Here is a 26,701-nt window from a genome sequence, read left to right as displayed (position 1 = left end):
ATAAATAATTTTAAAAACATGTTAAAATCCGAAAAGTGTGATGTATGTGATTTACTTTTGTTGTCAGCTGCTGATTTCATACTTTGTTGACCCACAACTGTTAGTTGATGTCTCAATTCGTCTAAAATATTTTGCAATTCGTTCTAGCGAAACAAGTTTTATATAATTTAGATTTTGGTCTTGTCCATTAAAACATAAATACGCTTTGATTTGTTTTTAAATGTGTTGTTTTTTTAAGGCTTAAAGGAAAACCACCTTTCAAAAGGATGCATATTTTTTAAAATTACGACAGAACTTTCTTAAATTAAGCTGTAGTTTAAACACAGAGACACCAGAAAGAGCAGCTTGTTTAAATGATTTATTCTATGTTTGTGTGGTTTAGAAAGAATTGTCTTTCTTTCCAATTAGATTTTATTGCCAATGAACTAGATGCTGGTGTAAAGATGTTTCTAATCTTCAGAATAATCTCAGGAAAGAAGCTAGAAGTCTTTGCAGGTTGTCAACCATGGAAAAGAAGACACAATTTTTGTTGTTGTTGATGATTTCGGAAAGGAAATAAAATATTCCCTTGGATTTTTTGTCCTTAACACTAATCTTTTTCACTTCTCACTGATGAATAATTACTTCATGGTTATTGTTTTTGTTATCAGAGGAAACCTTCGACTAAATGGCAACGATGGGATTAATCATGTCTGAAATGTTAGAATGGAAGAAGCAGCTCCTTTCACTGAGTCACAGGACAAAGTGAGAGTGGATGAGTAATCTTGGGTAAAGTTTCAGTTGCTTTGTACTTAAATAATTGTTTTTGAATAACATCATTTTGTCTAATTGATTCAATGGAAATGATGCCTTTAAAAAGTGTTAAGATGGGTTAAAATCATCTACAGACACCTTGGAAATGTTTAGAGCATTAGTAATGATGTTTAGAATGTTTAGGCTACCATGCCCTTGCTGTGTCATGGTAGGTAGGTGGCTGTGCTTCCCTTCACATTATTTGGACTTAACAATGCTTTCATCAATTATGTACAAAACACTACCAAGATTCTCCTTCAGTTAGAAATTATGTTCTTATTTCTTCTGATGTATCACATAAAATCCCTTTTCCTTTAAAGTAGCAAGCCACTTTAAAGGAAAAGTCCGGTCATGTTCAGAATTTTTCTGAAAGTGCTTTAAATCTATAAATGTGTCAGTTAAGAGTAATTTTCATTTGATCGTGCTTTACTGGAAACTTCTATGTTTGTCAAAGAACACTACTGCCACCTTGTGACGTCACGGTGCGTTATCGGCTGTTGAGCAAGTCCCAATGCTGTATCTGGTGCTTGTCACAACGCGCTTTTATCCAAGTCATCTTGTAAACATCTTTCTTCAAAATGTTGGAAACATATTAAGTTTTTTCTCTGGCCACACCTTCAATGGCAAATCCTCCGTCTTCACGTTGAAGGTGAACTGTAAAGTGCCTTGAGATGACATGTGTTGTGAATTGGGCTATATAAATACACTGAACTGAATTGAAGTTGGCAATCAAACGACCAGGACCGCAGTAACCCTTCAGTAGAGGATCATGAATCGGAAAGGTGAAATAACAAAAATTTATTTCACTTTTACCCTATGTATTACAACATCCAACTGCCATGCACTTGGGCATTGTCAATTTAACAAAGTTCTCATAAATTTCAATGGTGAAGTCCTCTCAAAATGTTCAATAATTGTTGTTGATTACAGATGTGTCTAGTAGATCTAGACCGAATAGATCTAGTAGATCTAGCGATTTTGCTTGTAATGCTTGGAGAATGGCGCTAGACTTACCGCACCGTGACGTCACTGCCGGAAGATGTCAGGAGTGAGGTGTTACTATATTTGGGCAATAATGGCCTGTCCCAGACTCAGAGATCACAACGAAAATTATTGTTTTTACGTTTTTACTGATTAATGCTAAATTCTTTAAATCACTGCAAATGTATTAGTTTTAGGTATAGATAATGATGCATTGATTATTTATTGCTGACCGGACTTTTCCTTTAAACATGGTATTTGAGTGGTATGCAGACACATTTGATAAATCTAAAAAAGGATCCAAAAGCCTTTTACTATGAAATAATAACTCATTACACTTACATAAGGATGAATAAATAAATATCACCTTGGCAGGACAGAGAGGGTACAGGTGCTGGTCATAAAATTAGAATATCATGAAAAAGTAGATTGATTTCAGTAATTCCATTTAAAAAGTGAAACTTGTATATTATATTCATACATTACATACAAACTCATATATTTCAGATGTTTATTTTGTTTAATTTTGATGATTACAAATGACAACAAATGAAAATCTCAAATTCATCATATCAGAAAATTAGAATATTGTGAAAAGGTTCAAAATTGATGGCCCCTGGTGCCACACTCGAATCAGCTAATTAACTCAAACCACCTGCAAAAGCCTTTAAATGGTCTTTCAGTCTAGTTCTATAGGCTACACAATCATGGGGAAGACTGCTGACTTGACAGTTGTCCAAAAGACGACCATCGACACCTTGCACAAGGAGGGCAAGACACAAAAGGTCATCGCTAAAGAGGCTGGCTGTTCACAGAGCTCAGTGTCCAAGCACATTAATAGAGAGGCGAAGGGAAGGAAAAGATGTGGTCGAAAAAAGTGTACAAGCAAGAGAGATAACCGCACCCTGGAGAGGATTGTGAAACAAAACCCATTCAAAAATGTGGGGGAGATTCACAAAGAGTGGACTGCAGCTGGAGTGAGTGCTTCAAGAACCACCACACACAGACGTATGAAAGACATGGGTTTCTGCTGTCGCATTCCTTGTGTCAAGCCACTCTTGAACCACAGACAGCGTCAGAAGCGTCTTGCCTGGGCTAAAGAGAAACAGGACTGGACTGCTGGTGAGTGGTCCAAAGTCATGTTCTCTGATGAAAGTAAATTTTGCATTTCCTTTGGAAATCAAGGTCCCAGAGTCTGGAGGAAAAGAAGAGAGGCACTTCATCCACGTTGCTTGAAGTCCAGTGTAAAGTTTCCACAGTCAGTGATGGTTTGGGGTGCCATGTCATCTGCTGGTGTTGGTCCATTGTGTTTTCTGAGGTCCAGGGTCAACGCAGCCACATACCAGGAAGTTTTAGAGCACTTCATGCTTCCTGCAGCTGACCAACTTTTTGGAGATGCAGATTTCATTTTCCAACAGGACTTGGCACCTGCACACAGTGCCAAAGCTACCAGTACCTGGTTGAAGGACCATGGTATCCCTGTTCTTAATTGGCCAGCAAACTCTCCTGACCTTAACCCCATAGAAAATCTATGGGGTATTGTGAAGAAGAAGATGCAATACACCAGACCCAACAATTCAGAAGAGCTAAAAGCCACTATTAGAGCAACCTGGGCTATCATAACACCTGAGCAGTGCCACAGACTGATCGACTCCATGCCACGCCGCATTGCTGCAGTAATACAGGCCAAAGGAGGCCCAACTAAATACTGAGTGCTGTACATGCTCATACTTTTCATGTTCATACTTTTCAGTTGGCCAACATTTCTATAAATCCTTTGTTTTTATTGGTCTTCAGTAATATTCTAATTTTCTGATATGATGAATTTGAGATTTTCATTTGTTGTCATTTGTAATCATCAAAATTAAACAAAATAAACATCTGAAATATATGAGTTTGTATGTAATGTATGAATATAATATACAAGTTTCACTTTTTAAATGGAATTACTGAAATCAATCTACTTTTTCATGATATTCTAATTTTATGACCAGCACCTGTACTTCCCATCCTCCATTAGGAGCACAAACCGACAGATTTCCTTTACCAACATTGATATATCCATTATCACACGTGTAAACAACCTTAGAGCCCACTGTGGACATTTTATCCCACACCATTATTGCATTAGGGATGGATACAGGTGTTCCACAGTCAACCTCTACAAAGAGGGACATTTCATTATTTAGCAGATTGAGATATTTCACATACAAATATCAAACTGAGCTACATGGCATTCTTTTGAGAAAATATTACCTTTGCACAAAATGTCAGGCAATGTCCAGTAACCGTTTTCTGCACACACTGACACATTGCTACCATCATGATGGTAAAATCCTATTTTACAGTAATAGGTCGCTGTGCTTCCAAAGGTGAAGCTGCCATCCCACAGTTGTGCAGTGTGAGGCACAACAGGTGGATCTCCACACAGCATTTCTGAGACAGGGAATGATGCACAATTACAACACAAACATCTCACAAATCAAACCATTTTTAGAAACCTGAGCGGGGCAATTAAGGAAGCTAGTGTTTATTTCTTTGTTTTAACAATGTTTCGTGTTGATTATTTAGGGTGGTAAAAAGCCGCATTTCTTGGAAAAATATATCTGGTCGTTTATTCCCACATAAATTAGTTGGAGAGACATTGAAAAGACGACACGATTTACCTCCAAACAACGTCTATATTTGTTTAAAATGTGAAAGATGAAAATCTGTAATTTTCAGATCGTTGAAAAAATTTAGAAAATTGGGTTTTCAATGCCTGTATTTCTGGATCTAATCAAGACTATTGAGAACAGACCAGATTTAGTCTAAGAACCATCGTCTAAATGACAGAGATGGCCTGTCGATCATCCTTAACACAAAAGGAACCCATCTGGATCTTCTGTTCCTTTCGACAGACTAACACAACCACACTGGTTATTGATAGGGAGGTCTCGTTTGTTAAACTAATAAATATTTAACCCAGTATTGTAGCAATGGGTATCAGCAAACCTCAATAATTCATTCAAAAATATACGGCACAGAGGAAGTATAAAAAGTAGAATAAGCTGTTTGGCAATAGCATGGAGGATTTTAAAAATGTCATATGGTTGGAACCCACATACTCAACTCTGCAAACAATTTAAAATGTCTTCAAAAAGAACCATTGAAAGGTTAAAAGCTAACAAATACAAAAGAGGCAAGATCTCCTATCACATAAAATCTGAGGACATTGAAAATTGTTACAACAAAGAAATAATAACCTAAATTTGGATTTCCTTAGGAGTTTTTAAATTATAAGCATTTTAACAGGCAAACAAAAAAAAAAAAAAACACCTTTTTTAGACAAAGCCTTGCTGAAAAAACTGAATCTATAATGTTAGATTTCTCTCCTACCCCATTAGAAAGTTGCCGGAAGTAAGAACCCATGAACTTATGAGGCTGAAGATAAAATCTTTGTTTTTGAATTTGAATTCTGGCTTACAGTCTATATTAAAACATTTTTTAATTAGAAAGATTCTAAAACAACTGACTGAACATCAGTTTCTCTGCACAGGAATAGTAAAATATGCAATAATAGAAGCTAAAAAGTCCTAATTTAAAGTGTACAACAGCTTTTCTGCACTTGTGCGCTAACATATGTTTTGTACATTTGTGAAAATTCTTAAAACTATGAACTACCCCCACTGTTGTACCAAGTTTCTGTTTCAAACAGGTTGTTGTGTTTTACATTTTGACTTATCATTGCAGGAAAAGCACAGCTGTAACCAAGATTACTTAAAATAAGGTCTAGAAGATTTTTAGAATCACTTTTGTTTTTGTTGTATTCCTGTTTTTTTTTCTTTTTTGCTATAACATCTTGATGACATTCTCCTTAATAATACATGCAGTTGCGTTTCTCTTTTTAAGTACCTTTGATAGGTTGGTTGTTCCACAAATACATTATGATTGAATGGATCTTTTAGCTGTTGATCCAGTTGATTTTTTTTTTTTTTTCTAATTTCTTGCTGGGAAGCTTAATGACACTGTGCTACTCTTAGGTAAGAAAGACTGGCTATGTTTTTGCTGCAACAACTTGCCAAAACGGTTCTATGACAGTTTATGAAAGAAACTTGAGAATATCTTTTTCTTCTTGTGTGTTACCTTGACATGACAAAGTTGGGGATGTCCACTTTCCATTGTTACTACAGATGGATACATTGTATCCTCCATTACTATGAAAGCCCTCTTTACAGAGATACAGAACTGTGCTGCCAGGCGACGAACTTTGGTTCCACACCTGCTCTGTGAATTCAATTAAAGGAGGATTCCCACACAAGATCTCTACAAGGAAAACATTTACCAAGACATATTATTCACGCTGACAAGTACAAAAAAGTACATAACAGGAAAAAAGCTTAGAAGAGAGGGCCTGCATGGGATAGTGAGGGGCACTAAGAAGGTATTTCCTCCTCCATCAACACAGACTTCTCCAATCCACTCAGTGAAATTTAAACCTGTTATTACAATGCAAATCATCCAGAAACATTTACATTTTAAAATCATTTCAATTGATCCATTGGATTTTTTTAAATATTTGACAACAACAGGGACATTGACCATTTGGTGGTTATTTCTACCAAACTAAGGCCATTTTTGGTTGTAGCAATATTACCGAAATGTTAGGGAATATTCACTTAATTTAATTTTCAGCAAATTCTGTTTTTGTTTCGTTTACTTGCATTCTTTGATTTAAAAACCTTTTAAAAATGTTTTCTTTATTTTCGTGTGGTAAAATACAAATTACTGCATTGTCTTTACATATTTTTCAGTTTTATATTGCTTAAATTTACCTCTGATTATACAAATGATATTAGTGGCTTGTTAATCTGGTATTGTCCATTGGAATTTCTATTTGCATTCTTACTGTTTTGTTTTAACTTCTGTAAAGCTATTCGAGTCAAAAAGAAAAATAAAGTTTTTTTTTATTATGATATATCAAACTTCCTTATTTAAAGGCTCTGCCTTCGTTGTACTAAATCTTGTGTTTTTTCCAGATTTGAACACATTCTTGCTAAGTTTAGATCTTCAGCTGCGTCATTGCCTCATCATCTGGTAACAGTTTCAGTTTGAGGAAAGTTTTTAAAGGGGAAAATGAAGCTTAGAATGAGCATTAAGGTGCAATCCACCTATGCTTGGAAAGACGAAATTATAAAAAAAAAAAAAAGTCGAGTATAGACTCTCTCAGAGCCACCACTTAAATATTCTGCGAATTTTGTTTTAATATTTGATAATACCTAATTTAAATCATTTGAAAAAACATTTCTATTTTAGAAAATGCAAAAACTACACTTGACATAAAGAGGAAAGGGACAATTTTTATATTGTGTTCCGTTTGCTCGCCTGACACAATGAATCCTGGTTGCGTTACATGAAAATTCACAAATTGTGTCCCAGAGTGTATCAGGTTGATTGTGAGCATGACAGATTAAGGGGAGACTTATCTTTTTCTTCACTGATTGTAATATTAATAAACGTTTATAGTATATTTTCAATAAGTGATTTATCAGAAAATGTCTCAAATAGCACCAGGTTCAGCTTCTTAAAGCTGCACTATTTCATCAGCCTCTTGGGTAAAACAACACAGCGCACTGCAACATGTTCCTATTGCATTCAAGAAAATGTGTTCCTTAAATTATTTCACACTCAGCAGACAAAAAGTTACATTAATGCAATTTTCACTGTGGATTTTAACACTTTTAATCTCCACTCCACCCTATAGCCAATAAATTTGACCGACATTAAAAATAAAGACAGGTGCTCTCTGCTGTGAAAAAAAAGTGCATTCTTAAGGTGAGTTAATCTGTTGAACTGAAACTGACATGAATTGTGTTTGTTTTAGACATTTTGTGCTTGGTTTAATGTTATAAAGGCATAAAGTATCACAGACATTTTACCTTCACAGACTAGAGTGGCCCCGCTCCACGATCCATCTGCTCGACACACAGAGCTGTTGTCTCCTCTCCGCCACACGAAGCCTTCATCACAGCCAAATGAGGCCATGTCGCCATATTTGGTTCCTGTGATAGACAGGAGAACTGTGTCCTCCACTAAGGAAGGCTGACCACAGTCAACCACTGAGGACAGGAGAAGGAACAGCTTTAATTTTCTGCTTTCAGACTGATGCTAGACATAAAAGAATTCGTGGGAAACACACAGGATGCACAGCACCTAGCAGATGTATCCATGACCCTTCAACTTGTTATACTTTGTCACTACAAACTAAAGGATTTTCTATTTTCCTACAAATTCACATTTTCATGGATTATGATATGAACCTTTGACTCAAATCCCAGTTCAATACGTCTGTATTTAAGAAAATAAAGAAAAATACACATAATTATATATTATCATGATTTAGGGGATTGGTTAACATCAAGCAAGTCACAACTGTAAAGTGGAAGGGTTTTAATTGCTGCAACATTCAAAAAAACCTTTCTCCTTATTCCTCCAACTCACAGTTAAGCACTGTGTTTTGTTGATCTGTCATATTAAATCCATTAATTCATGGTTTGCAGATGTGAGAAGGTTTAAGGAAATATGAACACCACTGAAAGATGGTGTATATTATAAAACATGCATTTATCAGCACCCTTAATGGGGAAAAGACACTTTTAACCTCTACAGGAAGCTCCATCTCTCTGAGGTTGAAAAGGCTCTGATCCGTTGTGGACTCTGTATCCAACATGGCAGCTGCAATCAAAGCTGCCCTCAAGGTTTCTGCATAAACCTCCCTCTCCACATAGCCCTGTGATCCTGCACTCATCAATATCTGCAGAGACATAAAGAATATTATTTATACAAACACCCATCTGTTCCACTTATTCAGACCTACATTTTAATAGCTCACTAGGTGAAGGCTAAACTCACCTTGGCAGTGGGTTCCATCATTTGGGATGAAGACAGCCATGTTGTTGGATGGGCTGTAGCCAGCCAGGCAGGTACAATAGTAACTACCATATGTGTTGTGACATGTTGTGTGCTGCCCACAGATCTTAGTGGCTCCTATCTGACACTCATCCTTATCTGGAAGAACAGCAGAAACAACAATGTCTAAAACAAACCTGGATGCAGAGATATCTTTAAATTCTGCTGCCTTTATTTGAGTCATCTGCTGTGTTTTTTCTCTCAGACCTTCCTGAGTGAGAACTTTGGACGTGGTGCTTTTTAAAGCCATATGCTATTTTATAAATTTCAGTGAGCAACAGCAAAGGTGGTTCCTTGCCTTTATTTGTTTTTGTATTGTGTGTAGGTTTTGCTCCACTCTGCTTTTGTACAGCTTTGAACGCAACCAACTATTTTGCCTATTTTGATATAATCTTGTTATAAAGAACAACAATATTAGGGGCATAATGATCAGCTGGTTTCATCAGGTCTCTTCTCTTCTGTTCTATTCTATTCTATTCTATTACTGAGCTGGTGTTTCTGGTCTTCGAGTCAAAGTGTCTAAAACAAAACCTGTCACTTTGCTACCACAAACATTACAGGCATCTCAGGTATCACCTTCTTTTTTCCTATGCTTGTTAGATATAATCTTTATTATTCATGAAAAGGTTTGAAATAGCTATTAAATGTAATATACGTCTTTACATCTCCATTTATCATAGATATTTTTTTCCTACTCATGCTAAAATGCTTTTAGGTATAAAACCAGCAGCTGGTAGTTCTAATGTTTTATTTCCTCTCCCTCAAATTACAGAATAGCTAAAACAAAAAATATATCCTTTTTCTCAAGAACCGGGTTTGGAAGTAGAACAAAATGTCTGTAATCAGGCTGGAGGAGAAGCCACAGCAACGCCTAGATTAGACTCTTGATAATTACACAATCTTCAGATAATACTAAGTGTGGTAACACCTTGCTTTACTGGCTTTTATGAGAAAGTGGACGCCTCTTCGTGAGGAGGTAACCCAAGATCATAAAAGTCTAATGTCATCATAATTTAAAGCTCTTTGTTAATTTTATATGGCAAGAGCCTCAGAGCTGATTTTGGTAACTATTTCTCAGCTGGGCTTCGAATAAAAACTGTTTAGTGGAATCTTGGAGTTCTCCATTTAAACAGATGTTATTACGGGGGATAGTGACTTTAGTAGAGAACTGGGAGGACCGTATCCATGGAAACCGATCTTTAAAGAAACAGCAACCATTGCCTCTAATCCTATATTCTAGCCTTATCCCTGCTGGGGTAGTGAGGGGTGTCTCCAGCTGTCAAAGGGTGAGAGGCAGGGTACACCCTGGACAGTTCACCAGTCTCAATGCATTTCAAATTTTTCTTATTTGGATCTTTTATTTTAGGCCAACACAGGAGTGCATATCTATAAAACACACCATAATTTTTTAGAGAACTGTTCAAACTTGTGTGAGTATGGTTAACTAAAAACAAAAAACAAAATAAAAAAGTCATGGCCATCCACCTAAACAGATAAAGGAACACAAAAGTAGAGCATTTCTCAGAAAATAAGCCAATAGGCTCAATGTTGATTATTGCAGAAGCTGCAGAGATCATCTTAGTTCCATCTGCTTTGAATTCAGTCCAGCAGCTACACAACAGTTAGTGTCCAAATAGATCTATAAAAATTCTCTGAGGTTTGCAAAAAGCTGTTGGTAAAAAGCAACCATTTGGAGGAAGATACTGTAGTCAGATCAGAACATTAACATTTTTGACTACCTTTGAAAAAAGCTATAAGCAAAGAAAAGTAACCTGTAACTACTTAAGTAACATCATGATGTGGAAGGAAAAAATCAATTAAATACAGACTACTTTTTACTTTGTGGTGGTCTATCACTTAAAATAAAAAAATACAATGATAAATATGGTTTTAATATTTTAGAATGAAAAATATAGATGCACAAACTCCACTGAAAGGCACCGTATTTAATTTGCAGCTGCCCATTTTATCCATTTTAATAATAGGCATTAGGTTAAAAGAAAGGCTCAAACTTTGTGGAAAACAGAGTTTTTAGTCACTTTTACCTCTGGATAAAACACAATAAATGTTACTATTATAAGCAGAACATGACTAGATCATAGAAATGTTTTGATGTTGACCAGATTGGAGCAAAACTAAACATTCAAATTGTTGTTGCCACAAAAAACCATAAGGCACAATTTTCGAAAAACTTAATCTTATAAAATTTACTTTTTTTTAACATTTTAAACAAATTCAAATAGCATGTGGTACAGTCGGGTTATAGTCATCAGATGTTTACATTTTGTATGGCTCTGAAACTTCAACTTGTTTGAAAAAAGCCGATTATGATGAAATGGCCTAATCTGATTTCACATGACTATTGCTGTTTTCTTTTTACCTTGACAGAAGTGTATCCCATTTCCAACAAAGCCGTATTTGCAGTTACAGACTTTACCAGAGCCATCTGGCTTGTCCTCACATGTGGCATTAACGTGGCAGGTTGAACACACATTGCGCACCGTTTGACTCCATAGTGGGATGGCTGAAAGATAGAAGGTGCAACCACTGCTTCATAGATCTGTCCCATCAATCTCCACCAGAAAGTGATATTTTAAAAATTTAAAGACACTTATTGATCAGCAAACCTGAAAGATGGCATGCAGGAAATATGTTTACTCACCTGAAAAGATGAGGAGCAGGAAAGCATTAATCATCAACATCCTTCTGTTTCTTTCATTCATCTTCGCCTTTCAGCAGCTCTCTTCTGTTCATGCAACTCCATCTCACTCCTTCCTCCTTTATTTTTACACTTCCTCTTCTTGTGCCGGTTTGGCACTGAGCTCACTTGATAACTGCTGATAAGACACTGCTGAGAGTGGGTGAACTGAGGTCATACTGAGGATGACTTCTTTTCTCAATGGCCTTCATGCAGCTGCTGCTGTCAAGGCTTCATCAGTCCCCCTCTCTGGCACGGGCTCACTCTGGTGAACTGCACACTCATCCTGCAGCAGCTGATAGTGGCTATATTTGGCCTAACAAACTCTCTGGATTTTGATCAAAGCCAAAGATAGGGTCAACTTTTTTTAGTTTGTCTATGGGATGTTTGGGTATTTAAACTGTTTTATGTCTCATTTTATAGATATAATTTAAAATTATTAAAGTAAAATGAAAATCATAATACTCTTTTTTTTAAATCATGTATTTGGTCCTCTTTTGTTGTCGTCTGACATATCTGGTATAACTTTTAAAAGACCATTACTCTTTTAATTAAATAAGTACCCTAACTCTGTTTAAACCTAGAGCATCTTCAGTATAACACTATTTTTGTGTGTGTTTGCCAGTCACTGACACCAACATCCGTTCTGTACCATTCTACAGTGCAAGTATTCAGAGGGGAGTATAAACTGGTGAGCTGTGGGAGGGGGAGATAAGTGTGGTAAACTCCTATCTTAGCCCAGCAGGGTCCTAACTGGGGTTTTGCTGTCATTCAGAGCAGTAAATAGTTTCACTATCCCTCCCTCTAAAGGGGGGGTTTCTGCCAAACCTCTAAGTGCACAGTTCAGGTTATGAACCTCAATCTAAGCAAATGATAACGCAGAAGATATAATGTGATACATATTTGAGAATTCGTTAGTTAATGCTGTCAGCAGGTTGTACACAATATTCATGTAAAAATAGCTATGCATAGATCTACTTTAGTTTAGTTTGTAAACAATAATTATATTTAAATCATGTTATATTTAATCCCTTCTAAGGGATTTTATGCAAGGAACACATTATGCTCTGATTAGAAAATCAGAGCTTACTTGTATTTAGTGTGCAGATTAAAATGTTGTTTCACATGGCTTCACGACACACATTTGCAGAAGAAAACTGGAATCAAACACCTAAAAAACAGAAAGATGCATTGAAACTCTTATAATGAATTCAGTCTTTGCCATAATGTCCGACTAACATACTTAAAAAAATCCAAACACTCTGAGTACTTTTTCAGCTGAAAGAAAAAAAAACCCTATTAAGCCTCTTTCCCACTGAAAATAGCGCGCTAACAAAGGTTTTTTAAATATGGATCGACCTGCAAACAACCGGCATTTGTCTCCCTCTTAAGTTGGTATTTTAGTTGGTATGATGTTTTTTTTTATTTTTTTTTATTAAATGAAAAGGAAAGACAAGGGATTTTGTTCATTTTGATTTATTTATTTTAGCACCATATGCTGATATGTATGAAATGTGTAGCTTTCACTAACTCTTTCTCTTTTATCAGATCTTGTTTTGTCAAGTGTACAATGATTAGAAAAAAATAGATACTGTACATTTGGTGATTGACTAAACTTAGATTTATGATTTCTATGAATGGAAATTGATTTAATGCAGCATGCAACACTCTGCAGGATTTAACACTCTGGGCATCTAACCTATATTTCAGTGCAAAACACTTACAAATGTGCATAACTTCAAAATGTAAGTAAAAGTCTCCTCAAAAAAAAAGAAAGGCTGCAGGGGAGGTGAGTAAAGGAAAGAAAACAGTCTCATTAATTTTTCCCACCTTGGAGAAATCTGTTCCCTACAATGGGGAGTTCATTGAGCATTCTGCCATAGAGGATCTTGCTTAGACCCAATTTGATGCCTTGAATTTGAACCGGCGACCCTCATGGTCTTTCCTAGACACACTTGCTCTAACCACTGAGCCAGCACTCCCAAGTACTGTCCAACAAGCAGTATTAGTTGCAGTACATTTTTCATACATATGAAGGTTTTACAAAGAAGGAAAACTTGTGTTGAAATATCTGCCTGGATAAATCTATATAAACCTGAGAGTTTAGACTATGGCGTTGTCCAGGACTGCTTCATAGGCCACATGTTAGAATAATTCACTAAAGTATTTTTTGCAAAAGTAACCACAAATCTCATTATACATCATTGGGATTTTAGGTCACAGCACAAACTTGAACATTGCATAGTTTCTCATTTTTTCATTAAAAAAAATCTAAAAAGTTATCAACACTTTCACATCACCCAGTGAACACCATAAAGCATGATGAAGGCAGCATCATGCTGAGAATTTTTTTTGTTTTGTTTTATGAATTTACACAAATGTGTAATAAATAACCTCACTCTTTGCTAATTAAAAGTACAGAAACCTGTGTGAGAAAAGACTTTGGTAAAATTAAATTTACAGATTGAGATCTACATTGTACATAAGTACAACAGTAAAATTAAGTTTTTGCCTTAAAACATACAAAATAACTTTTAAACTTAAAAACTATTCTTAAAAAATACTTTTCTGCAAAGAAAACAAGCTAATTTTCCTCTTTTGGTCACCATATCTGTTTTTTTTTCCTAATTAATACTTCAGACAGGATGCAATAGTAAGAAATGTTGGTGTTATTTTTGATCAGGACCTGTCATTTAATCACATATCAAAGAGCTTTCTAGAATTTCCTTCTTTCATCTGCGGAATATTAGAAAATTAGAAATATCCTGTCCAGGGGTGATGCTGAGAAACTAGTCCATGCATTTGTTACTTCAAGGCTGGACTATTTTAAATCTTTACTATCAGGAAGTCCAAAGTAAAACTGTAGTTAAAAGCCTTCAGCTGATCTAAAATGCTGCAGCCAGAGTTCTGGTGAAAATTAAAAAGAGAGATTATATCTCGCCTAGCTGGCGACCTGTCCAGGGTGTACCCCGCCTCTCGCCCATTGACTGCTGGAGATAGGCACCAGCACCCCTCGCGACCCCACTTGGGACAAGCGTGTAAAGAAAATGGATGGATGGATATCTCGCCTATCCTGGCTTCTCTTCTCTGGCTTCCTGTTAAATCCAAAACAGAATTTAAAATCCTCCTTCTCACATATAAAGCCTTAAATGGCCAAGGTGCTACTTATATCAGAGATCTGATTGTTCCTTATGTTTCTTACAGAGCACTTCACTCTCAATCTGTAGGTTTACTAGTTGTTCCTAGAATTTCTAAAAATAGAATGGGAGGCAGATCTTTTAGTTATCAGGCTCCTCTCCTGTGGAACCAACTACCAGTTTTAGTCAATGAGGCAGACACCCTGTCTACTTTTAAGGCTAGGCTTAAAACTTTCCTCTTTGGTAAAGCTTATAGTTAGAGTGGCTCAGGTTATCCTGAGCTATATCTATAGTTATGCTGCTATAAGCTTGGACTGCTGGAGGACATAGGGACCCTTTTTCATCATTCTGCTTCATTCTGTCTCTAGTTAGTTCAATCTCTAAAACTATGCTCTCTCTGCTTTTTCTTATGGTAGCTTCATCTGGTCTGTTCCTGTTTGGCTGTGACTCCATCCTGGAGAGAAATTTCAGCTGTGCTGCTGCCATCAACAACATTGTTTATAGATGTTCGAGATCGTCCTGTTTTTTAGTGTATTCCTGTTTCTCTGGCTGTGACTGGCCAGACGTGCGCTCCTCATCCTCTGACATGGAAGTTGTCTCGGAGCTCGTCTGCCTGGCTTTGTGTTTCCTGGATGGGGTTTCCTGTGGAGCTGGTTTACCGCTGTCTTTTTTATTTCTGCTTCTTACTGTATGTCTGCTTCAGTCTCCTAATACCCAATCGGCCTCGGCAGATGGCTGCTCACACTAAGTCTGGTTCTGCTGGAGGTTTCTTCCTGTTAAAAGGGAGGTTTTCTTTTCCACTGTTGCTACAAGCATTCTTAGTGTGAGGGATTGCCTTCGAGTCAGTGAGTCGAGGCAATCAACTGCTTTTCCTTAGATAGAAAACTTTGAGTCAATTTGACTGTATGATCTGGTTGAATTATAAAGCGCCTTGAGATGTCATGTTTTGTGAATTGAATATAAATTGGATGGAATAGAGGTCCCCCATGAGCAGTGAAACACTTTTAAAGCTCTAGTATTCACATCATAAATGTTGCAAATTTAGTTCAAACTGAAATCAAACATCTCCTCATCAAAGTCAACATGTAAATGATGATTATGTACCATTTAATAAAGTCGGAATTGGGGGGGAAGTGTCTTCTGTCTCAGAAACTGATCTATCATATGCAACCCGTCATTATTCGTGTTGCTTTCGATGTTTCTCTATAGACAAGCTGGGCTCTAAATAAACAGATTCTCTTTGGGCTCTAGATTTCCCTTCAGTATTTTTGCAGCTGTAATGTCCTGTTGTCAATATGTATAAAAGTAATGAGTTGGTTTGGAGAAAGTAGCGAATAAAAAGTAGAGATTTGTGTTTACATATAGGTAGTAAAAGTAAAAAGACTAAAACACTCAAGTAGGTAAAGTACAGATACCATAGAAGTTACAGCATTAATTAAGTCTTTATATTTAGTTATGTGACACCTCTGTATAAATCTTGAGCCTGGAAGCTTAGCTTCAAGAACACCTTTTAGTCAGGGCTACAATTGGGTATTTTGAATCACAGCCTTTTCTTACGATAGAATTGTCAATTTGAAGTCCAGATCTAAATAATTAAAGATTTTGAAAAAAAAAACTTGAAAAGTAAAGTTCACAAAGACTCCTATTACAATCTGACTGAGCTTGTTTGCAAAGAGAACTGGCTTTACAGCTAATTTTACAGTAAGAGGAGGCTCCACCAAAAAAAGTCTCAGACCATCCATTATAAATGCAGATCAATCAAACAAGATTGCACCTCCACTTCAAAATAACTTACTGCTATTCAATTAAATAAATTGCAATTGAAATACCTAGATTCTTTGTTTTTGTATTTAGGGAAACTCCATATATTATCAGCAACAACATTGGTGCAGGTACGTATGTTTGGATGTATATGTATAATATCTTATCCGTTACATACAATCAAACCTAGGCTAAATCCATTAGTAGTAATGAAATCCATATTAAAAGTTATTAAGAGTTATAACAGTTCAGCAAGAATGAATACTTTAAAAACAATTGTTCTGGCTATAAAGAAGTTAGTCTAGGTTTTACAACAGTCACAGCAGGGTGCAGAAACAGCAGTTCTTTTTGTGCTCTGCCCCGACCTCCTCAGGTGAAGTGGGACCATGAAATGAAGATTCATCCTTGCAGTCAAAGCCAGTGGATGTGGACAGGAGCCTCCGACACACTAGGTCTGCAGCTTTCCCATCCCTGACTGAGAAGTCTGTGACTGTTTTCTCTCTCAGCGACATGTCCCCATCTTCATCGTCATCTATCAACACAAAATCCTTGAGGTAAATCATCCCAACTTCATTCAGACTGTGATTATCCACAGACTCCTCCAGAGTGTAGCTGTCAACAAAGGTAACATTGGAGGAATCTGTCAGGGACTCGTGTGGCTCTGTTGAATTGTCGTCCAGCCCTGAGTACACTTGACTACTTGAATCTAAGATCAGTGCAGAGTTTTTGTAAAATCTTTCTTCTTTCGTGCTCAGTTTTAGCTCCTTTTCGGTATTTGGAATGAGATCTGGAGCAGATGAAATCTTGAATGTTGACTCATCACGGCTTCGTGTGTGAGGATTGTTCTCCATAGCATGGGCATTCTTGGGGTACATTTTAAAACCCATTTGTTGCAGTCACGTCAGATTAACACAATGCTGATCCCTGGTGGAGGAGAGAGGGAGGTGCTGGTAGTGATGTCCACTAGCTTCTTTTATTTTACCTGGTTAACCTAAAACAAAACACAAAAACAGAGAGTAATTTATAAAAGCTAATAAGTGAGGTCTTTGATACATCCAATTGATTTAAAAAAAGGCCTTTGGATATTAGGATAGTTCTGACAAAGAAGCTACATACAGAACAAGTTGGGAGCATGAGAAGACCTGCAATAAATCACCTTTAATGTTCATTAAGACACCTTTAACATAATGCACAGAGGTTAGGAAGAGATTTGGCTCCTCAAAGTTCAAATTATCTGCTTTAGGACGGGGTCTCCTAATTAAGCTCCATTTTTACACCATCTATCATCCATGAACAGGTGGACCATCGGTTTGACAACCTTTGACATAAAGAAAAAACAAGTCTCTATGATGACAGCAATACACATTAGACATTTGCTGTTGCTTTTTACTGCAGCATCCTTTAACAAGGCAAGTTTATGCAAGTATTGAGCAGGGATCTGTTCCAAAACCTCCTGGCAGAACTATGATTAGTGAGGATGTGGGTCCTCCTTGGTCACACACAACTTTTTAGGTGTGAACATTTTCTGAAAAACTGACATCAGGCTTTTTGTCTGCCATTCTAAAGTAATGCTTTTCGTTACTCTTAAAACACAGTTTTTCCACCCAATTCACTTTATTTATATAGTGCCAATTCACAACACATATCATCTCAAGGCATTTTACAGTTCAACCAGATCATACAGTCAAAGATCATACACTTTTCGTGGTGGATAGAGTATTAAAACTGTACAATCATGTAAAATAAGAGCAGGGTCCTATAGGTACATTTTTGTTTGTGATGTTGGAAAACCTCTCTTTTGTAAAGGGAACATGTCTGGCCATCTCCCAGGCTGTTTATACTTACTGATACAACAGATAAATGTGGAACTTTAGGGTATTGAAGACAATAATATGCCAGACTGGTGGAAGTCTACAATCCTCCTTTTTTTATACACTAGAAAACCTGTGAAATGGAATTTACAGCCATCCTGTCAAAGCATATGATTACAGAGGGAAGGAAGAGCTGACCTTTTTAACTGCAAGAGACCAAGGTTCAACACTGGTTGCTGCTTCCACTGTTGCTGCTGCCACTCTGAGGCAGAGTTTAAATTTCAGTCTTCTCCAAGAATTTACTAAATACGACGGAGTATTAGGGCCAGGCTACAGATTTTTTTCCCTTCTATTTCGAGAATAAAGTTGTAATATTATGAGACAGAAAGTCAGAAAATTACCAGAATAAAGTTGCAACGAGAATAGTCCTAAAATTACTAGAATAAAGTTGTAACATTACAAGAATAAAGTCATAAAATTACTAGAATAAAGTCGTAACATTACAAGAATAAAGTTGTAAAATTACATGAATAAAGACGTAAAATTACGAGAACAAAGTCATAAAATTACGAGAATAAAGTCATAATATTACGAGAAAAAAGTCACAACAAGAATAGTCATAAAATTACAAGAATAAAGTCGTAATATTAAGAGAATAAAGTCCTAAAATTACATGAAACCGGTTGTATTTTATTCTTATATTACTCTTACAAGAAGCACTTTCTTCCCTAAAATGAGGAATGTTGCGGATTATGTGAAGTTATACTTTAGCTCTGGTTTCACAAATAAGGAAATCTTTTAGCACACCAGCATCAAATTGGGCAGAATGTCAAAGTGGACTCAGGTTGATGTTTGGTGGTGCTGTTCGTACATCATATGGTGGTCTGAGCTGAAGCTTTCTTCCTGAAATAGGTTGTTGTATGATGACTTCATTCTCCTAATATTACGACTTTATTCTCGTAATGTTACGAATTTATTCTTGAAATAGAAGACAAAAAAATCTCTAGCCTGGCCCTAATACTCAGTCGTAACTAAAAGGTTAATTTGATGTGAAAATACAGTACAAGACTGTTCACTTTGGATGTGGTGGTGACGGCCTGGTGACCTTTACTGCATGTCTTCCCCCTCTCTCTAATCCCATTTCCTGTCTGCTTACTTTCAAAATGATTTTTAAAAAAAGGCCACTAGAGCTTATAAAATAATCTTTTTAAAAAAATCATCCCGTATATGGTCACAGTAATATTTTAATGCTGTAACATAATTTCTGCTGTTTGTTTCATGTACAGTATTACAGTTTGCAGATAATCACATCAAATCATCACAATGTTGTATCAGTGCTATGTTTCAAATGGAAGTCCACCTCAGACCATATTCTGCTTTAGACCTGATTCAACAATGAACAGACTCAGAATCACAGACATATTTGAACGCCATTTTTAAACTAGGAAACTCACTTTCAATATCAAAGTCAGTTATATCTGTGAAAATTCTTTGTCATCCAGGTCATAGTCAAGTTTAAAATTTTAATCTGGGCAACTGAATGTGAAGTTTCCTGGAAGATGTTTTACCTCTCATCTAAGAGGCTTCTTCATTTCTAACTAGTGGTGAGATTAATAAGAATTAGCGGGAACAAAAGGTGGCTCTGATCCCTCCCACTGGATTGGCCATGGAGGTGACCTGGGGGTGTTAAAGAAAAAATCCGGAAATTTTTGCATACTGCTCATTAAATGATAAGTGTTTTTAATTAAGAGTAATTTCATTTGAATGTGCTTTACCGGAGACATCCATGTTTGTCAAAGAGCACTACTGCTACCTACCAGTTTGTGACATCACGGTGTGGTATCAGCTGTTGATCAAGTCCCAATGCTGTATCTGGTGTCTGTCACAATGTGCTATTATCCAAGTCATCTTGAAAACATTCTTTTTCAAAATGTTGGCTATGTATCACATGTTTTTTCTCTGGCCAGAAGTTCGATGGCAAATCCTCAATCTTCAAGTTGGTAATCCAATGACGAACCTGTCACTGGAGGATCATGAATCAGAAAGGTGACTTAACACATTTTTTTCCCCCTTTTACCCGATGTATTACAACATCCGACTGCTATGCTCGTGGGTATTGTCAATTTATAGCTATATAAACTAACAATGCTATAGCTCTCATTTCAATAGTGAAGTCCTCTCGAAATCTAAAACAGTTGTAGTTCATTGCAGATGTGTCTTGTAGTTCCCATTGATTTTGCCGGTCCCGGGCTCAGTGATCACAACAAAAATCATTGTTTTTATTTTATTATTGATTAAAGCCAAAAATTATTAAATCACTGCAAACGTATTAGTTTTAGGTATAGATAATGATCCACTCCTAATTCCTTGGTGACCGGACTTTTCTTTTAATGATCGTTAGGGCGTTTTGAAGGGTCGTTGACTCTTGTCAGATGGTTTCGGTCACATGCCTCATTGAAGTGTGGGTCAGGTGAGGGGTGAGTCTTCTGGGTATTGTTCTGCTTTGTAAGTCGGTGAAAGGTCATGTCTAAGACATGCAATATTCTTGGTCATGACTTCACTATCCTGCTGCAACAATACTCAAAGTAAGCTGTGGTGTTGGAACTAATTGGTAGTACAGAGCCAAAATTGTTTCCACAAAATATGCCCCCACAGCATTACGCCACTAGCAGCCTGAACCATTGGTACAAAGCAAGATGGATCCATGCTCTCATGATGCTGATGACCCTACCATCTGAATTTTGCAGCGGAACTCAAGACTCACCAGACCTGACAACATTTTTCAAATTTTTTTGTCTAATTTTGGTGAGTCTGTTTGAATTTTAAGTCTGTCAGGTTCAGCAAAGCAGTCTGGAGCTCCTTTCCTACCTACAATAGTGCCTTTACTGTTGATTCCATGAAAGGTGAAGGAATTGGAGCATGGAGGTCTAATTTGCCAAACTCATAATCAGCCAATAATTCACTCTATTATACAAAGGGGCAGTCGGATCATCCCAATGAACATGAATTCATCTATAAACTTAACTATTCTAAACTGAAATGTGGACTATGCTAAACAAGTCAAATCTCTTTATATGAATATGTGGCACCCGAGAGGTGCGATCATCTTAAAAACAAACCATAAAAACCAAACAGACTGCGGCGATTGTGAGCAGGGCTTTAAAAAGTTTAATGGATTAAAATCCAATAAAAAAAGAGATAAAAAGATAAGTTAAAAGGGAAAGATTAAAAGAAAGATAAAAATCCAGATGGTGGAGAGCAGCAGAGTCAATGGGCAAGTCTGTTAAAAGACGCACTCTTGGCGGGTATAATGGAGGGCACCGTCCACCCCAGCGCTGGATCCTAGTTCCGGTACGCTGCGCGTGTGGGCCTCTCCAGCGTAGCTGGCCTGCGAGGTCTCCTCCAACACGCGCCTCTCGCCAGCGTGCCTCTGCGCCTTGCTCCATGACGGGCCTCTCTGCACCCCGCTCCGGTGCGCGTCTCTCCGGCGTGCGTCCTTGCACCTCGCTCCGGTGCGTGTCCCTGCACCTCGCTCGCTCCGGTGCGCGTCTCTCCGGCGCGCTCCTCTCCGGTGCGCGTCTCTCTCTCCGGTGCGCGTCTCTCCGGTGCGCGTCTCTCTCTCCGGTGCGCGTCTCTCTCTCCTCGCACCGGTGCGCGTCTCTCCGGTGCGCGTCTCTGCACCTCGCTCCAGCGGGCCTCCTGCCGTCAGTCCCCAAACCTCTCCCGCTGCTTCACTCTTTCACCCGCTCCGTCCGGCTCCCTCCATGATCGGCCTTCCCCAACCAAACCTTCCCATGTCAGGTGTGTCTCTCCCCAACCAACCAGCAGCCCTTTTTAAATCAGCGTCCCAGTCGGCACGCTGCTTGGTTGATTGGGAACACCTGTGCCGTTGCTGTGGGCGTGTCCAGGTGTGAGTGGCAATGTGGCCTCCAAACAAAATCCAAACAAAAACATGCAATACACAAAATTGAAAACAAGCAAACAAGTTCAAAAATAAAGAAAATCAAAAAATTAGAATACATGCAACTAAACAAAAAGGCCACATTACCACAAATACACGTCAGGGTCCAGAGACCCCTGAGCACGCTCTCTGCCATTCAGACACCCATGAACCCAATCATGGATCTTGTTGTAGAACAGAGCTCCAAGGCTGTGAAAGCTCCAAGGCCCCTCAGAGGGAGCTCCTTGCTCCAAGGCTCCTCAGCGGGCGCTCCTCACCTCTGAGGCTCCTCAGCGGGCACTGCACCGCCTCTTCATGGGTCCCAAGCTGCACCGTAAATTCATAGGCACCTGTGCTACATTTCGCGGTCCCCAAGGCTCTGTGCCTAAGTCGATGTTCCCAAAGGCTCCCCAAGGCTCCCAAGGCTCTAACCCGCAGAGACTCTGCCTGGCATCCGGCCTCACAGCCAGCCTTCACGGATTCTGCCTCACCTCTGGCCTCACAGCCCATCTCCTGGGATTCTGCTTAGCCTTCGGCAACCAGAGTCTCTGCCTCACCGTTGCCCAGCCTGGTTGGGTTATTTTTTGTTTATTGGATACTGATTTCGGTTAAGTTCTTCCCCTCCTTCAAGGGCTCCTGTCCGCCCAGCCAGGGTGGATTGTTTTGTGTTTTTAGGACTTTAGGTTTGCGTTTGGACTTTTAGGCATCTGGTATCTGCCCTTGAAAGGAGGTACTGTCAGGGTTCTGCCCTCTGTTTTGGTTTATTTTCATTTATTTTTTTGTAATTTGGTGTCTTTGTAGTTGTTTTCTAGCTGTGTTGAATACTTGAATTACTCTCCTTTGCTCCCTGATCAAATCAACAAAACTCACCTCGCCTCCTCATCTCTGCATTTTGGTCCTCAAAAACCTCCACTCAACCATGACAACACACCTTTCTTTAACCACCAGCCTATCATGCATTTTTATCAAAGTGGGTTTAAGAGTGATAAATCTGAAACAATGACGAAGCAAACATTTAATTCCACACCATATTTTTACCCAGAACTACTGGATCATTTAGGTCTGTAACTGCTGTGCCAATTATAAGTTAGTACTGCAGATAGTCTTGGACAGATTATTTCTTTCTGATATATTCTATTTACAGTAGTTCATTCTCTGCACAAGTCAGCTCTTTTCACCACTATTAATATATATCACTGGCACAGTAACTGGAAGTCATAATAGTAAGTGCAGTGGATCTTTTTCATAAACCAGACAGCTGTCACTTTGGACAAGACTCTTTAAATAAAACGCCTACATTCCTGTAAGAAGCAGAAAATAACTTTCCCTCCCAGAGGATTAGCTTTTTGAAGACAGATACAGCTGATTTGTTCTCTACACAAAGGAGACTGATTGTTTAATCTTTTTAGAAAGAACGTCTCTATTTCCTTTTGTAGAAACAGCCCACCTGAAGTGAAAAAGCTGCAATCTGAAAAGGATGGGTTTGGGTGTAGAGGACATAGTGAGACCCACAGATGCTGGTTATTCGTTAGCCTCCTAGTAATGATATGAATCTTTCATAACAGCTGTCAAATCTCACACCCAACATTTAAAAGAGTCCAACCCATGACTTTGTTTATGGCAAGTGGGTAGCAATGTTGCCTTGCAGCAAGAAGGTTCTGGGTGTGATTCCTGGCATGGGGTCTTTCAACGTGGAGTTTGCATTTTCTCCCTGTGCATGAGCAGGTTTTCTCTGGGTACTCTGGCTTACTACCACGGTCCCAAAACATGAATGTTAGGTTAATTGGCTTCTCTAAATCCACCTTAGGTGTGAGGGTGAGCGTGTCTCTGTGTTACCCTGCAACAGACTTGGGACTTGTCCAGGGTGCACTCTGCCTCTTGCCCATAGAATGCCGTGTTAGGCACAGGCCCCGTCACGACCCTTACAAGGACTAAGTGTGAGAAAATGGAAATAAAATGGAAATATTTCAACAATATTATCACTGCCATGATTACAGGTACTCCAGTTAGTACATGACGTTATTCCTTTGCAATAACATGGAGGTTCCAGTAGGGTGAGGCTTTGAAAGAAAGAGGCATTCATCCTTTCCTCTTTGTAGAATTGAAAAAAGTCAGACTGTTTCTGTGTTAATGGCCTTATTTGTTTTATCCTTCTACTACTAAAAAGGACCACTAATGACCCATTTCCAGTGCATTGGCAGAGACAAATAGGCATTTTAAGTGAAATCTTCAAGTATTTGATGACACCAGGCAAAAACAGACTCGCAGCGGGCATGAGATGTTTTTAGACCTATCATCTGATCAAAGCACATAGTAGGAGTAAAGTAAATATAGAGTTGGACAAACTCGTTGTGTTCATATTTATGATAGGACAGAAAACTTTTTCTGGCATCACTTCCATAAACCAGTTAGAATATTGATAAAGTTAGACAGTTGTTACTGTGTCTTTGCAACAATTGGATTGATTGCTATATTATTTGTTACACTTTAAAATAAAACTGCTCGGTGGGACTGAAGGTAAGATAAACAATTGTTTTATGTATTGGGAGGCAAAACATGGATTATAAATCAAATCTTCATAGATACTGTAATCAGGCTAATGTAGACAAATAAAATGTAATTAAAAAGCTTTAGCTAAGTTTAAGAGTATAGGTACCAATAATTATGGAACCTGTGGCTTTATCTGAATAATGAACTAAAAAACATAAATGCCAACCCACTAAACAAATATACTAAATTCTTATAAATTCATGATAAGACATGTTTCTATGCTCTTGCTTTATGATGCACATGTATTGCATTTTGCACAACAACTGGACAAAATGACGCCGTTACACTTGACTGATTCATATGCATGACAGAATCGGGACTCTATGAGTGAATAATATGCATGTAAACACCAGCCAACTGAGGTTAGACAGGCTGTGGAGTAAAAAAAACTGATAAATGATTAAAAGAATTTTAAATGCCTGGTTAGTATTGCTGCTTTATTTTTCAATGGTATGAAACAGTTTTGTTTTGGGAATGAGGATAAATTAGTTTCTCTGCATTGTGCAAATGTAACTTCCAGACTGATCTATCAAACATGCACATCACAGCACTGAAGCAGATTCAGGTTAAGCATGATGACAAAAGCCACTTTAAAAATGTCTTTTACCTGACGCTTTCAGAGCCGAACCCTTCTGTGGTCAGGGATGATCCTAGCCGGGCTGTGAGCTTCTTTCTGACCTTCCTCTCAGCAGACTTCAAACATTTTCTTAGACAAAGATCCTGGAAACAAAGACTCGTCACAAAAGCCAAGCCCTCCTTTTAAGAACTACAACTGCTCCAGCTTGCAGAGAGGCACTCGGAGAACAAACCACGCCCTTCAATCATATTCATAAACAGGATTGGTTACAAATGTGTAATCTTTTTCTGTATCAGTTGGAGTATAAAGATGTTACTGTAAGATGTAAGGTAGATATATATATATATTTTTACATACAGGCTTCTGCAGTAATTTGGTCATATATAGACACATTAAAAATAGACTGACAGATTTACTACAGAGAGATATATATGGCTTGAAGTTGATAGTTTTGAAGTAATGTCGTCTGCTGTCTTTTATTTAGTGTACATAGTAAACACGGCCATCTATCAGAAGGTATTGGAGCTTCCCTCTTGTGCACAGCTTTAGGAATGCTCTTTGCAATTTCCTGGAGGATTTGACAGTAACCCAACATGCTGATTGTCTCCATGCTTCGCTGCAATGATGCAATATATCCCTATAGAAACTTCAAACCGAAACACCTTATAGTCTTTCCATCTCTATTTCCACCTAACTTCAATTTCTTTTTTTGTTTTATCCATCCATCCATCCATCCATCCATCCATCCATCCATCCATCCATCAGCTCCAGCCGAGAAACATAGTTTCTCTAGCGTGTCCTGGATTTCCTGGAACAACTCACCAGGGAGACATTCAGGAGGCATCCTGAGTAGATACCCAAGCCACCTCTCGACGTGGAGAAGAAGGACTAATCTGAGTCCGCCCCTCTCTCCCGATCTCTAAGAGAGAGCCCAGACACACTACAGAGAAAACTCACTTTGACCGCTTGTATTCAGGATCTGGTTCTGGAACATAACAAGGGTAGAAACTTATATCGACCTGTATATTAAGAGCTTTGCCTTTTGTTGAAGCTCCCTTTTCACCACAACAGACCGGTGCAGCACACACTTCACAGCAGACACCGCACCAATTTTCCTATCAATCAGAAATTCTGTCCGTAAAAGTTATGAACAGAATCGGTGACAAAGGCCGGTGGAGTCCAACCGTCAAGTGTAGCCTTGCCCACCTTTATTCTTTTTGCTCCAGGGCAGGTGAGCAACCCACCTACAAGATTCGCCGGCGCTGTTGTGGTTGCAGAGACTTCCTGGACAGAGACTAAAACAAAAAACAGAGTTTGTGCTAAAAAAAGTAAAATAAAATAAAACAACACTCAGCAAGAAAAGCCATGTTATTTTATTTATAAAAAATAGTCAGAGACCTATTTCATGTTTAGCTCCAGCAGATGATCTAAAGGTTTCAGCTGCTTTAATTATCCAAAAGGCAACAGAAGCAAAAGTCCACAAACCAAATACTTTTGCACTTTTTC

At 38.1% G+C, this 26,701-nt stretch overlaps 2 protein-coding genes across 5 annotated transcripts in view; both read right to left on the bottom strand.

Moving 5' to 3' along the window:
* susd1 (sushi domain containing 1) overlaps positions 1-11,774 on the bottom strand; it is a 28,746-nt gene extending 16,972 nt beyond the window's left edge. The window contains exons 1-9 of one of the 4 annotated variants that reach the window (XM_038273648.1): positions 11,384-11,774; positions 11,102-11,245; positions 8,665-8,820; positions 8,414-8,566; positions 7,692-7,871; positions 5,899-6,039; positions 4,030-4,209; positions 3,777-3,934; positions 2,141-2,162 (exon numbers count right to left, since the gene is read on the bottom strand). In XM_038273648.1, coding sequence (XP_038129576.1) covers positions 2,141-2,162; positions 3,777-3,934; positions 4,030-4,209; positions 5,899-6,039; positions 7,692-7,871; positions 8,414-8,566; positions 8,665-8,820; positions 11,102-11,245; positions 11,384-11,444 — 1,195 coding nt within the window. In that variant the 5' untranslated portion in view covers positions 11,445-11,774. Of the gene's footprint in view, positions 1-2,140; positions 2,163-3,776; positions 3,935-4,029; positions 4,210-5,898; positions 6,079-7,691; positions 7,872-8,413; positions 8,567-8,664; positions 8,821-11,101; positions 11,246-11,383 lie in introns of all 4 variants that reach the window. The other 3 variants (XM_038273647.1, XM_038273649.1, XM_038273650.1) reach the window with 3 other exon arrangements.
* A 4,785-nt stretch (positions 11,775-16,559) lies between these two features.
* si:ch211-12e13.12 (paralemmin-2) lies at positions 16,560-25,382 on the bottom strand. The gene is made up of 2 exons (XM_038273658.1): positions 25,226-25,382; positions 16,560-17,308 (listed from the first exon to the last, which is right to left on the bottom strand). Exon 2 carries the CDS (start codon positions 17,202-17,204, stop codon positions 16,635-16,637), a length of 570 nt encoding a protein of 189 aa, XP_038129586.1. The 5' UTR covers positions 17,205-17,308; positions 25,226-25,382; the 3' UTR covers positions 16,560-16,634.
* Positions 25,383-26,701: the final 1,319 nt, after the last annotated feature.

This window comes from Cyprinodon tularosa, unplaced genomic scaffold, assembly GCF_016077235.1.
Source record: "Cyprinodon tularosa strain WSP-4 unplaced genomic scaffold, ASM1607723v1 ctg880, whole genome shotgun sequence".
NCBI lineage: Eukaryota > Metazoa > Chordata > Actinopteri > Cyprinodontiformes > Cyprinodontidae > Cyprinodon > Cyprinodon tularosa.
This window is presented reverse-complemented; position numbering and strand designations above follow the sequence as displayed.